The 13,303-nt window shown below is 44.1% G+C and overlaps 1 protein-coding gene across 1 annotated transcript; it reads left to right on the top strand.

Annotated features, from left to right (window-relative positions):
• Positions 1-499: 499 nt before the first annotated feature.
• On the top strand, positions 500-7,402 carry sqh (Myosin regulatory light chain sqh). Its single transcript, XM_050174681.3, has 4 exons — positions 500-642; positions 753-943; positions 1,017-1,246; positions 7,226-7,402. Exons 2-4 carry the CDS (start codon positions 757-759, stop codon positions 7,331-7,333), a joined length of 525 nt encoding a protein of 174 aa, XP_050030638.1. The 5' UTR covers positions 500-642; positions 753-756; the 3' UTR covers positions 7,334-7,402.
• The last annotated feature ends 5,901 nt before the right edge of the window (positions 7,403-13,303 follow it).

Here is a 13,303-nt window from a genome sequence, read left to right as displayed (position 1 = left end):
GAAGTATGACAAAGCGTCGGACATTGTGCCGGACGAGCAGCTGCGGACAAAACTAAAAGCGAAACCAACTGGGTTTTGCAGTTAGGAGAAAGAATGCATGACGTCACTTGTTAGGCCAATCGGTCGTTTCCATACGCTATCTATAAATGTTTAGTGCAACTACTACGCCAGTTGACGCGTTGCACAAGCTCAAGCCACAAAGGCGTTGCGGTACGTATGTCGAAACTGGTTTCTGAAAAAAAAAAAGGTCCTATGTTTAGCAGTATAGATTACAAACATGTGCAGAATGTTGTTAAATTAGATTGTTTAGATTAGAACGTAACGCTATTGGTGAGAGACAGTGGTATTTAATCGTTCACTTTGTAATTTTTCTTAGCATAGGCGGCGCGCAAGTTTTCTTGTGCGCTTTTTTTGGCTTGATTTACGTCTCTGCGTGGAAGCTTCAGTTTATTGGCGTGAGCCACTACACATTTAGAAAGCCATAGCGCAGTAACGTCGTAACGTTTCCACTTCCTGCGGACGAAGTGAGTGACTTCATACTTCATCCTGGGATTTAGGGTAAGTGCAGGGCGTTGTCGGCTCTGTGCGGCTGTCAGAACTTCGTCTGAAAGAAAACTTTCATCGTTGCCTTCGGCTTGCCAGGTAAGCGTTTGAGTGATACCATATTTTATGGCGGTTGCCACGGCCCGCCGTTTGCCGCTAGAGTTGAACGAACGGAATTTGAGGCGATATGTACTGTCTTGCCTTTGCAGAACCATGTCGAGTCGCAAGACCAAAGGCAGGGGCCCCACGAAGAAGCGGGCTCAGCGAGCCACGTCGAATGTGTTCGCGATGTTCGATCAAGCTCAGATCCAGGAGTTCAAAGAAGCGTTTAACATGATCGACCAGAACAGAGACGGCTTCATCGACAAGGAGGATCTGCACGACATGTTGGCCTCGCTGGGTGAGTGTCGCATTGATTAGTGCCAGGAAGGGCTTGGCTGCTTCTTTATATAATGTGGCTGCACGCTTCACAGGCAAGGACCCAGCGGATCCGTACTTGGACAGCATGATGAACGAGGCTCCGGGCCCAATTAATTTCACAATGTTCCTGACCCTCTTCGGGGAGCGGCTGCAGGGCACGGACCCCGAGGACGTGATCAAGAATGCTTTCGCTTGCTTCGACGAAGAGAATGTCGGCCGCATACACGAGGAACGGCTTCGCGAGCTCCTGACCAGCATGGGAGACCGTTTCACTGACGAGGATGTGAGTGCGCGACGTCGTTCTTTACCCGTGGCTGACGGAGTTCTACCAGGCGACTTTAGGATTCGTTAGCGAGCCCCCATCTTTGTGATCCCACGGAGCATAGTTCACAATGGTTACGCAGGAAGTACGCCACACCCGAGCATTCCTCTTTGCCGAAGCAACACTGTTGATCACTCAAAGCACCTCGACAGCTTGCTTGTTAAGAACCATTTTAGGTGTTTGTGCTAAATATGCACACATATAATTGAGTCATTCATGTGGCATGTGAAGATTGTAGTGCCTTTGGTTGCACGTAGTTTTGTATGCATTTCAAGTAGTTGTAAACGTTTCGTTTCGAGGGATAAACAGACTGTGCATGATTGGTCATGCACATGCAAGCATTTGAGGTGCGAAACGTGAAATGTTTATAGCTAGGTCATGGCTAAATGTAGTTTCAATGCTGCATGTGCCCAGACTGCTGTCTTTACACGCCTTTTACCGCATGTTCAACACTCCAGTCATGCTTTAAATAATGGGTGTATTCTTTTATGCTGGGCTCTCATTTATTGGCGAAAAAGTTTCTACAACTTATAATTCAAATACTTTATTCTTAATGTAAAATAGGTTACAATATATTGTTTACATTATGGCCCAGTATCGGAAAAACTGTGCAGGGTCAATGTATGACAATGCAGTGCCATTTAGGTAAAAAACCAAGCATCAGCGCTCATTACTCGTAATGTGGCACGGCAGCTGTGTTCTATAGCAATCTTTTTTATTGTTCCTTCGGTATTTCTTCATTGTTGACTTGTTAAAAGCTGCATCAATGCTTTAATTGGTATCGGCCACTTGGCACTACAGACGTGAAGAGATGCATAGAGGAAGACGACAAAGATTTGTTCATCAGAAACAAGGGCACTACTAATGAACATAAATGAAGGGTGTCCATGATATTCTATATCTCAGAAAAGTATCTGCCTAACACCAACTTATTTTTTTCAGCTCAACTGATGTAAAAAAAGCCTGTTTCTCTTTAGTCAGAATGAAACCATGAAGCACTTACAATCACCTGTGCCTTTATGTGTTCTAGATTACTTAAAGGGGTCCCCTCGCACTTGGTGAAAAAACACAGTCCCCAGATAGCATACGCTGCTACGAACATCTCAGCCAAATTTTCCAGTTGTGTGCAGCGCATGGAGCTCGCAATGAGAGCACGAAGTCACTTCTCAAACGCTGTCTTTTCAACAGAAGCCAGCTTGTCACACTTTTCTAGATACTTCGTAACATAACAGATTTTCATATGCGGCTGCTATCGGTTAATAGCTAACATCAATCAAGAAGGGTGTTTGGGTCAGTGCACTTCTTCCCACTCTTGCTGTGTATATTTATTGACATAGTTTAATAAACAGGCTGAAGTGAGCGAAAATCTGCTTTCGAATTTCTATAATAATTATCTACTTCCAGAAGAAGCTGACTATTGTTTGCTGATGCTTGGCTGCCTGCATAGGGATTAAAATTTGGCCACCCTGCTTTTAGGTGTCGTAGCAGTCGGGTCTTGCTAATTTCGACGAATTTTGAACACTAAACTAGACTGGAACCACGCTAAACTTAGTCAGACCACACGCACGCATGCCAGCACACGCTCACTCCTGACTGCTCCTGTTTAGATGCCTTGGCAGACTTCACTTCGTATTGAGCTATTGATAGAGCATGAAAATGCGAAAGTTGGATGTGGCTACTATCCATTGGTCAAGCTGGTGCAGGACAAAGCCGGTCCGCACCATGTAAAATGGCCAGACTGGAGCATATGAGCGTGAGCGCGCACTCAAGCCTTGTTGTGCACAAAGCAAGCGCTGCACATACGCACTACAGTAGCATGCAGCTGCGGTCTGCTATGTAGTGTAGATACTGCGACCACGGTGGGGTGCTGTGACAAGTCCACTGGCTGAGTGAACTGCGGCTTGCTGAGGACGACCACATTTGGCACGTTGTAGGCACCAAATCAGAAGTAGTGGCATCTACATGAACGTCCAAAATCAAATTCGAACTTTGAGCCACAGCGACGTTCAGTAGGCGGAGCTCCGGTTGTGGGCACATCCAGCACTGCGATGGGGATGTTTCATTTCCAATAACTCCACTTCTGCTGAACACATTGAAGCACTTCTTGCGGCAAAGTATTTCTGAAATAGCCTAAGTTACCTTCAAATGCATTTTTCAACTTTGACAAAAAGTGGTTCAGGGCCCCTTTAAATATAAGACCTTGAAGGAGTGCTGACATGTCTTTAATATATGATCTCTAAAACACACTTCTCACATATGAAGGCTTATTCACACAATGAAGGAAATTGCAATTTTAATTTGTGGATTGCAATCACATGATGATATATCACCCATTCCCGCGGGGCTCCCTCGGTCGGCACTTCACGATACTGCATAAAGCCAAATCACCCTTGGAATTTTGGGCTCCATCACTTTTGCTCTGTCACCATTGCCCATGTGAAGGTTGCTCCGTCCTCACTTTCACTCTGTCGCTCTGTTGTGTGAATGCCAGCTGTAAAGTAATCTAATGCATTTCGCATGTCACATGACTGATTTGTCCGCGATCATGTCCATAGTGTGAATCCAGTTTAAGGGGATGACACTTGCCTGTATGAAGGTTGGGAAACACTTGGTGTATGGTATCAAATTAAATTTTGATATTAACACTCATCTTGAAATGCCGCCGAGGTGTCATTGATGTTATTGTGACATGCAGAATTTGCTGGCGTCTAGCAATAAAGCTAGGCATGATGACAATGTTGCCCATAAAATACAGACAGGGGTCCTGCGCTTGCATGTGTCGACCATAGCAGTTTCAGGAACAAAGCAAGCCAATGTATCACGACACATCCACCTCTTGCGTACCGTTGGTTGATTGAAACAAGCATTAGTAAATACTTTAGAGGTCTCTGATGCTTGCCATTATTTTTTTATGGTTTCGACCTTCATCTAGACACAATAAAATTACATGAAAATGCCATGTCAGTAGGTACTCCTTTAAGGAACCAGAAACGTCCATTCCATTCGTTTTGTATACTTAAGAGAATGTGCAAGATCGATAGGCACTATTTTAGAAATGCACAAACCTTTCTTGCCTTATAAAAGTATCTTTGTTGCATGAACAAAAATATGTTAATTGCACTTAAAGCAGGAAATTCTCATCAATTGCTTCACCAATGTGAAATTTAGAGTCTTCTTGTGCAAAGCTATAATGCAATCCTAATGTGACATGTCTCTATATCTGCACATTTTTCCAATGCATGTTTATTGACTTGCAAGGCAAACCATCCTGCATCTTATGGCAGCATGTAAAGCCTTTAAATGAGAAGTGCAATTAGTGCGCTTGAATGGTTGCAGCCATGCAAGTTTCTTATGGTGACTTTAGGTGGTCATTTCAGAGTGCTCCAGAGTAGTCATCTTGTTCGAGTGGCTGTGAAGTGGCGCTCTGGCTAAATTTGGTTGGTTCTTTCAGATCACTGTACTCAGAACGCAGAAATGCTCCCACTGACAATGGAGCGATTGCGAGATTTGGCCGGTTTGCGCGAGCGCTATGCAATCTTCCATCACCGCGCTTTTGCCAGTGTCGGCTCGGCCGTTTATATGGCTTTGTAATTGTGCTGTTATGCTTTGTATGCCTCGGGTCACTGTTGGCGACGTGGCAATGTTTGTTAGCAGTGCCTTCAGTTCTACTTTTGAGTCGAGAGGCAAGCAGTGACACTATCTTATTGTGGCGCTAAAAACTTCCTGTGCTGGCCTACCTGTCTTGCAACCAACAGCAGCTGTAGCGGTTGCTTTTTGTAGCCCACCATTTTTTGTCTGGCTTGTGCCCTTACTTGCCGTGATGCTATAAATGTTGCGTGATGCGGCAGCATTAGTTGGGTATCGCTGAAAGTTGCCCTCGGCCTTCACTTCCTTCCCTCTCATTGTTCCGAAAAGTGGCCTGGCATTCGGATAATTCATGCTTTCTCTGACTTGGATCTGGCACGTATTGCAACCCAATACTAAGAACTGGATTGACCACCCGAATTCACCATTAGTGTGTGGTCAGCCTTGTTAGTAACTTATGTAAAAAGCGTTGTTCGAAGTGAGAGATGCCGGCATGCGAGAAGTTTTATTTGGACAACTGCACATGTCAGAATCTGGCTTTCTCTTGGTTGAGTGTCTCTTTCCAGTTTAGAAGCTCAGAACTAGTATGTAATAAGAAGGGAAACAGAGGAGGCTCGATTTTTGTTAATCACAACTGTATAAAGCCAACACGTGTAATGTGAACGTTGTGGGTTCGGTCCGCATCAGCGACAAGTTATCTTTTCACTCACTTTCATTTCCCTTTTCTTTATAATCTTCTACATTTCACTTTAAACCACAGCTAATTACCCCTAGGCTTTCCTTGGATTCGTTGCCTGTTGGCTTTATATGGTCAGAACTGGTATGTTGTCACATTGCGACAACCGGGTAGGTGTTCACAGGGTATACACAGCAAGTACAAGTTAAAAAAAATAGCAAAAAACAGGAAACAATGTTGTTTGCTTAGGTGTTAATATGTGGGATGTTTAGGGGTAACTGTAACTAAAGATACATTAATTCGCGAGGTTGCTAAGACTTGTGAGCGATTTCACTTTTGTCAGTAAATGAGTTTGTGTTCAGCTGTTAGGTAATGGCATTGTTATGAGTCGTGTGTGGCATATTATCAATGGGAAAACATTAAATGGCTCACGAGGTGGAAAATCTGGCGTAGTTGTTGGCATTGGTGTGACCACATGATGATATACAAAAGGCTACAAACCCTCAACCTTTGGTGTGAGTCAAATCCATGACCTTTAATCTTAAGGCACTCGAACCCTTGACCTCTACTGGGAGTCAAACCCACGAGTTTTGGTGTTAAGTCACAGTCAATTAATATAGAGTTAACTAAAGCACTTGAACCCACGACCATTGGTGGAAGTCACACCCACGAGTTAATAAAGACAAAGTTAATTAAGAGGAAGCTTTAGCTCGGGTGTTCCTATTTAAATACATTTAAAAGGAGAATTTGTTTTTCTCGGCAACCACTGCACCAAATTTGGCGACGTTTGTTGCATATAAAAGAAAAACTTAAAATATAGTGACTGTTGGTTTCGGATTTTTGATTTAGGTGGTCATTTTTTATTAAAAATTAGCAAAAATCTGAAATTTTAATAAAACGACATCATCAAGTTTACAACTCTGTAACACAGCAATGAAAACTCATAACACAATTATGTGCATTGAATCTAATAGTACATCTAAAACGGACAAAATTGGTATGTTACACATGAATCTAAAGAAATTGAGTAATATGTAAGTACAGCTCTTGCAGAACCCTTGTACACAACATAACAAATTCACGCAAGATATAAATTGACATAGCAAGTTTGTCCACCTTGAATGATCTAATGGACACTATTTACAGAACAGCGATACCTGTTTTTGATGCAGAGCTATTAATGTGTAAACTTTGTGCTTCTATTCTTGTCGAACTATTGAATTTTCGAAAATTCTTTTTACAAGATTCAGGCCCTAAATCGAAATTCTGCTTCCAACAGTCACTAGAGTTCACCCTTATCTCTCAAACTCAACAAATTTCATTAAAATCGGTCCAGGGGTTAGCTCAGAAAAGCGTTTTCACATTTTACATGTATTTGAATAGGCCGTGTCGGAGTTAGGCCCGAGCTAAAGCTTCCTCTTAAGACACAGTTAATCAAGATATAGTTAATTAAGCACTCAAACCCACAATTTGGTGGGAGTCAAACCCACAACCATTTGTGGTAATTAAGGCAGAGTTAAATTAAGACGACTGAAAGAGCATAGGCATCGTGCTGTGGTCACAACGCTTTCACATTCATCCACGTAGGAATTACTAAGTGCACCTTGAATTTTGTTTGTTTGTTTTACATCCATGTTTATAGCAGATAATTTGAGTAAGGCACATCTTTTCTGTTGCAGGTTGACGAAATGTTCCGTGAAGCACCTATAGACAAAAACGGAATGTTCAATTATTTGGAATTCACACGCATCTTGAAACATGGTGCCAAAGAGAATGATGATCAGTGAATGCATATGTCATATTTTTGTATCTTTTTATATTGAATAAAGAAAGCGCTCCTTATTGTTCCTTTTTCACAGGGTTGCTGCTTGAATGTGTTGCTGTCTATTAATTTGTCACTTGAGACACTCGTCAAGGAGTGGGAGGGCTAGGCCATATTGAGTTGCTTGCAGCATTGCTCCGGAAATTTTGAACGTGGATTCCCAGAATGCAACAAGTTCTTCAAAAAGCTTAGCTTTGCACTATTCGGTTCTGTATTATGGAAGGGTGATGGTTTGGGCTAGTTCGTTTTCCATGAGACTGTTTGACGCTGTGCAAAGCGGGACAGGGAACACAGGAATAAACGAGGACAAGCGCTTTTCCCCGTTTATTCCTGTGTTCCCTGTCCCGCTTCATGCTGCACCAAAATGTCTCGTGTATTATGGAGCCCAGCATGTAAAACTTAAAGTATAAAGGCCAGTAGCCGAGTGCTGACTGCTAACACACTTTGCATGTGTCTTATGTGCGGACATAATACAGGAGAACAAATCGGATGCTAAAGGACTGGATCGCAGGAAAAATTAGAGCAATAAAGAACTGGAAGGATGGTGACTTACCCAGTGAATGCCATTGTCTGTATGTGTGAGGTAATCAAGCTCCCTTTGTGTTGGATCTGCAAGCATATGTAAGCTCTTCCACTTTGCTGGCTGTTGTATTTATAAAAATAATGTGATTTCTCATACAACAAAGAAGTGCTGACACGAATCCTTTAGCCTCAAGATTATGTTGTCTGTTCATTGGCTCTAAAATGCATTCAACTCTGCATTTTGCATTCATCGAGTTCTTTATCAATTTTCCCAGTCTTGTGTTTACCTTTCAATTTGTTCTGGGTTATGTTGCCAGGCAAAGCATAAAGTGTCAGATTGTCAACAAAATTTAGAAGTTTGAGTGCTTACCTTTGTCCTCTAAGCTTTAGATGCTAGGTGCCACAATAACATTCACACCATACCATTACACGAGAAGTCTGAACACATGAAAGGGAACAATCATGAGTGCATGCTGCCCGTGTCGTCTGTTCACGTGAATTCATTAGCTTGAAAATCGTGAAAGAATGCTCAGCAGCACGCATTTGTAAGCGGCATGTTGCAAATGCAGTAAAGGCATAGAATTCGACAGTTCTAAAATGGTATGGCTCGGATGGGGAATGCCGAAGGACCGTGCTATATTCCATCGTGACACTGCAGACTAATGTTGGCCTGTTCTGTCGCTCCTAACTCGCCCAGGAAGTCTGTCTTTCATCGACTTCAACTAGAGGTTGAATCACCTTCAACTTTTGTTTTCTTTTGTGACCTCACCTTCATTTAATATTTGTGTCTTTGCTGTGAGTTTGCCATAGGGGTGAGTGTCCAGTTCCAGAATGTTTCCACACGATAGACGTCAGACTCTGGAGTTTTGCAAGACGCGTAGCGCCACCTGCCGGTGCGAAGAGGCAGTAATTGAGTAGTGCGAAGCCCGACTCCCTTGCTAAGTTGCCTATGCAGCTAGCGACTACGAAACAACGATTTGACTGGATTTTGGTCCATATTGCGAGTGTTTTGCGCAGTTAACACCCAGACAGAGAGCTATGAATTTCTACGCTAGTCGGACGCGCCGCCGAACTGCCATAAAGCGCTTGCTGGCTCACTCTTCAGACTGACGGCGGAAACGACGGCAACCTCGATAGCTCCGCGCGCTACGAAGAAACGCCGCAATCGACGCTGCTGTTGTGTTGTAAATTGCGATGAACGTGAAGGACTGAATAACAACGTTCACTTTTACCGATTTCCATCGCGATCGTAGGAAGGGGTAAGGCGAGAGCGCTGGATACGGGCCGTTCAACCTGTTGGGTAATGGAATTACTTGCATTCCCCACAACACAGCGGCTCGCACGAGAAAGTGCGACAATTTTGTTCTTCTGTAATTGTGTTGTGTAGCCCTGACGGAGGACCGTGGTAACCAAGCGAACACTCAAGAATCTGCAGCCGCCACTTCGTTGGTAACAGAAAAAACAACGTTGCGAACCATCCTGCTTATGTGCCATCAATATCTCCACCTTTTAACAGACGTCCGCCTCCGATTGACTCAACAAGTGGAACGGAGAGATTTGGCAGGTCAGCTTAATCAAACATTTTGGTTCGTTTATGAATTCAAAATCCTGTTCTAGAGCATCGTTGTATCGCGAGCTCATTTCTACTTTCGGTATTTTGTATGTCCTGCGCCGATACAACAAGCACGCGCGCTTCGCAATGTGCTGAGCCTGCTCGACGCGCGTTTTTCAAATGTGAGCAATGAAGTTGCTGTAGGAGCAATGGACGAGTAATTGCGAAGTAACGCACGTGTGTAAAGAAAAAAATGTCGCGTTTATTTGTATTTATTTGTGCGCGTTTGTTGCTGGAAGCGTCTGCGAAAAGTTCAAATTAAGGTACGAGCGATGCTGTAGCTCCTGCGAGAAAGATGCAGCGCGTAGGCACTGTAGGAAGCTTGCTTTCGTTATGATCGCACGCTGTTTGCTGCCTTGGAAAACGTTTTCTGTTTGCTGCCCTGGAAAAGGCTATGAAAGGATTTACTCTCTGTAAATAATTGCGAGACAAAACATTACGATAAAATGCATAAAAATATAGGAGATACTTGAGTCTTGTGTTCAGGACATATTCAATATGAACCAATTTGAAATGCTTAGATTTTTATGCTGATATGCCTATAGACAAACCTGATGCTCTCTGTACTTGCGAGTTGCAGCACGCCGAAATAACACTTGAGACTTTATTTTATATTGTACACGTACTTCGCCCTGCTGAGCTTCCTTTCCGAAGCGTGGATGGGCGGAAGACGCTTTCCAGGTCCTTGATTTTTAGGAAACCGTGCCTCAACACAAACGAAAGAGAAGGGTCCATTGTGGCCTATGCACCTTCGCTTGCGGACAACTCTCCTTGCACTACTCAGTTCGCGCCAAGGCTCCGATGAGGGCGCTGGTGACGGGTTTTTCCGCAGCGCCGCCTGGGCAGAGTCTGAGGTCTATAGAGCGTGTGTCTTTCTCTGATGTTGGCAAGGGAGTAGCCTGCTCCTCATTTTTTCCTTCCTGACAATGCTTATGTATTCAAAACAAATAATAATAAGGGAGCCCGCATATACGGATACTTTTTATTCTCTCCTGGGATGCGCAAGGAGATGAAAATTTTGATCCCTCAATCTACCCCTCAAGACTGCAAAATGGCCTGGCAGCAACAAATCGTCCATGGCCTCCGAGATGCGGCAGCGCACAAAGTGTAATAGAAATCTAGCAGAAATTTTCGCGGCCACCTCCATGCAGTACGAGGCAACGTTACTAGACTAGTCTAGTAACGTTACTAGACCTAGTCTAGTAACGTTGGTACGGGGTTCATCTTCGAGAACGTGAGCTGTTTGTGCCATAGAGTCTCTCACTATGTTTGTGCCCACCGAAATTACAGCGTTGCCATTGTGGTCTCGGAGGCCGCAAATAGTCAGAAGCGTTTTACACCAAAGTCACAATGTGGCAGCACCGATTCGCCCAGAGGCAGGGCGGCCGAGTTTCGCTTCGAGCTTCGTGGCAATGTTCGTGGCCAACGATAAGCTCATAAATCGTGACGTTTAACCACCGCGGTTATCTGACTCCGTACGCGGCACGGTGTTCGGTAAACGTGAAAAGAAGGTGCATACATTGGCGCATAGTGAGACGCAATTTTTTTTTTTTTTTTGCATATCTCGCGGGACTTGCCTCACTCGGAGTTCTGTTGCTGGAGGATTTTTCCATACTGGTAGCAGGGCGCTGTACTGTTTTGGACATCGGCTGATTCTACGGTACTCTTAGGTAAAGTTACACCCTTTGGGGTGTATCTCTGCCACACACTCACTCCAAACAGTTTGCACCCTTTGGGGTGTATATTTGCCACACAACGATAATCGTCATCTGCCTTGTCCGCATTTCCTTTATTCTTTAACGCGGCGAGCCCGGTAGTTTCTAGTCACGAACGGCTTGCGCGTTATCAGTGTGACACAGCATTCTCGACAGGAAAGTAGCGAGCGCCGAGTTTTCAAGAAAGGAAAAGCAAGCAAGGCAGATGACGATTATTGTTGTGCGACAAATATACACCCCAAAGGGTGCAACAGTTTTAAGAGTGTAGGCAAAGTTACACCCTTCGGGGTGTATCTCTGCCACACAACGTGCCTTGCTTGCGTCACGTGCCTTGCTTGCGTTTCCTTTCTTGAAAACGCCGCGCCCGCTACTTTCCTGTCGGGAATGCTAGCTCATGCTGATAACGAGCATGCCGTTTGTTACTGGAAAATACCGGGCTCGCCGCGTTAAGGAAAGGAAATGCGGACAAGGCAGATGACGATTATTGTTGTGGCAAAAGGGTGTAATTTTGCGTACACTCTAAAAACAGTTTGCACCCTTTGGGGTGTATATTTGTCGCACAACAATAATCGTCATCTGCCTTGTTTGCTTTTCCTTTCTTGAAAACGCCGCGCTCGCTACTTTCCTGTCGGGAATGCTATGTCATACTGATAACGCGCATGCCATTCGTTACTGGAAAGTACCGGGCTCGCAGCGTTAAAGAAAGGAAACGTATCAAGGCAGATGACGATTATATTGTGTGGTAGATATACGACCCAGAGGGTGCAAACTTTTTTAGAGTGCTCTTAAGTAAAATTACAGCCTTTTGCCACACAACGATAATCGTCATCTGTCTTGTCCGCATTTCCTTTATTCTTTAACGCGGCGAGCCCGGTAGTTTCTAGTCACGAACGGCTTGCGCGTTATCAGTGTGACACAGCATTCTCGACAGGAAAGTAGCGAGCGCCGAGTTTTCAAGAAAGGAAAAGCAAGCAAGGCAGATGACGATTATCGTTGTGTGGCAAATATACACCCCAAAGGGTGCAACTGTTTTTAGAGTGTACACTCTTAGAAATATTTACACCCTTTGGGGCTTATCTTGTCTCACAACGATAATCGTCATCTGTCTTGCCCGCGTTTCCTTTCTTTAACGCGGTGAGCCCGGTACTTCCCAGTCACGAACGGCATGCGCGTTATCGCTGTGACGCAGCATTCTCGACAGGAAAGTAGCGAGCGCCGAGTTTTCAAGAACGGAAACACAAGCAAGACAGATGACGATTATCGTTGTGGGACAAATATACACCCCAAAGGGTGCAACCGTTTTAAGAGTGTAATACCGATTGTCCCATCTATGCCACCCATAGAACTTCATACAATAATGGTAGGAAACTCTATGCTAGCTAACCATGCTAATTGTATGCGTAATATTAAGGCGATAGGGTGTCGCAGAAAATCCGGCGTTGGTGTTCAGCGTGCGATTCACCGGCAAGGTGATTTTCGAACTAGCCAGGCCGTCCATGCGACGCAAGAAATTCACTGAACTAATTGAATTTCTCAAGCTAAAATACGTGGAAAAATCGCAAACTACGACTTACACACAACCTATACAGACATGATAGCTCTCGGATTGTAATCTGCATATACGAGAAAACATAATTTTGTTATGCGAAAACTCAAACAAACCCCTTTTCCAGCGTTTTTATAATTCATATACCGGAGTCTGCGTCCGCCATTTGCGCACGCCGGCTCGTAAAGATCTCTGAGTCTACGGAGCGGCGCGCTCGCTTCCTTGAAACACTTCCAGATGGCGCTCGTCCGTGATTTGCAAGGTCTGGCTAATATCTGTGGACAGGAAGGCAACAATTTAGGTCTGAAATTTAGTGTTAGAAAATCAGGTGTTATGGTATTCAATGAAAACAGTGAACAGACAGTGGAGATACAGGGCCAAGAAATAACTCGGGTAACAGAATATAAATACCTTGGTATGTGGATAAACGAAGGCAATAGATATATGGAAACACAGGAAGAAAACCATAACAGTAAAGGGGAAGAGAAATGCAGCCATAACGAAGCACAGAGCGCTATGGGCATACAATAGGTACGAGGT

The sequence above is a fragment of the Dermacentor andersoni genome, chromosome 9 (genome assembly GCF_023375885.2).
Source record: "Dermacentor andersoni chromosome 9, qqDerAnde1_hic_scaffold, whole genome shotgun sequence".
Lineage (NCBI taxonomy): Eukaryota > Metazoa > Arthropoda > Arachnida > Ixodida > Ixodidae > Dermacentor > Dermacentor andersoni.
This window is presented reverse-complemented; position numbering and strand designations above follow the sequence as displayed.

Coding starts and splice junctions, on each gene's coding strand:
- sqh (XM_050174681.3), top strand. CDS start 757: ATGTCGAGTCGCAAGACCAAAGGCAGGGGCCCCACGAAGAAGCGGGCT. Junction 944..1,016: donor CGACATGTTGGCCTCGCTGG/GTGAGTGTCGCA, acceptor CACGCTTCACAG/GCAAGGACCCAGCGGATCCG. Junction 1,247..7,225: donor ACCGTTTCACTGACGAGGAT/GTGAGTGCGCGA, acceptor TTTCTGTTGCAG/GTTGACGAAATGTTCCGTGA.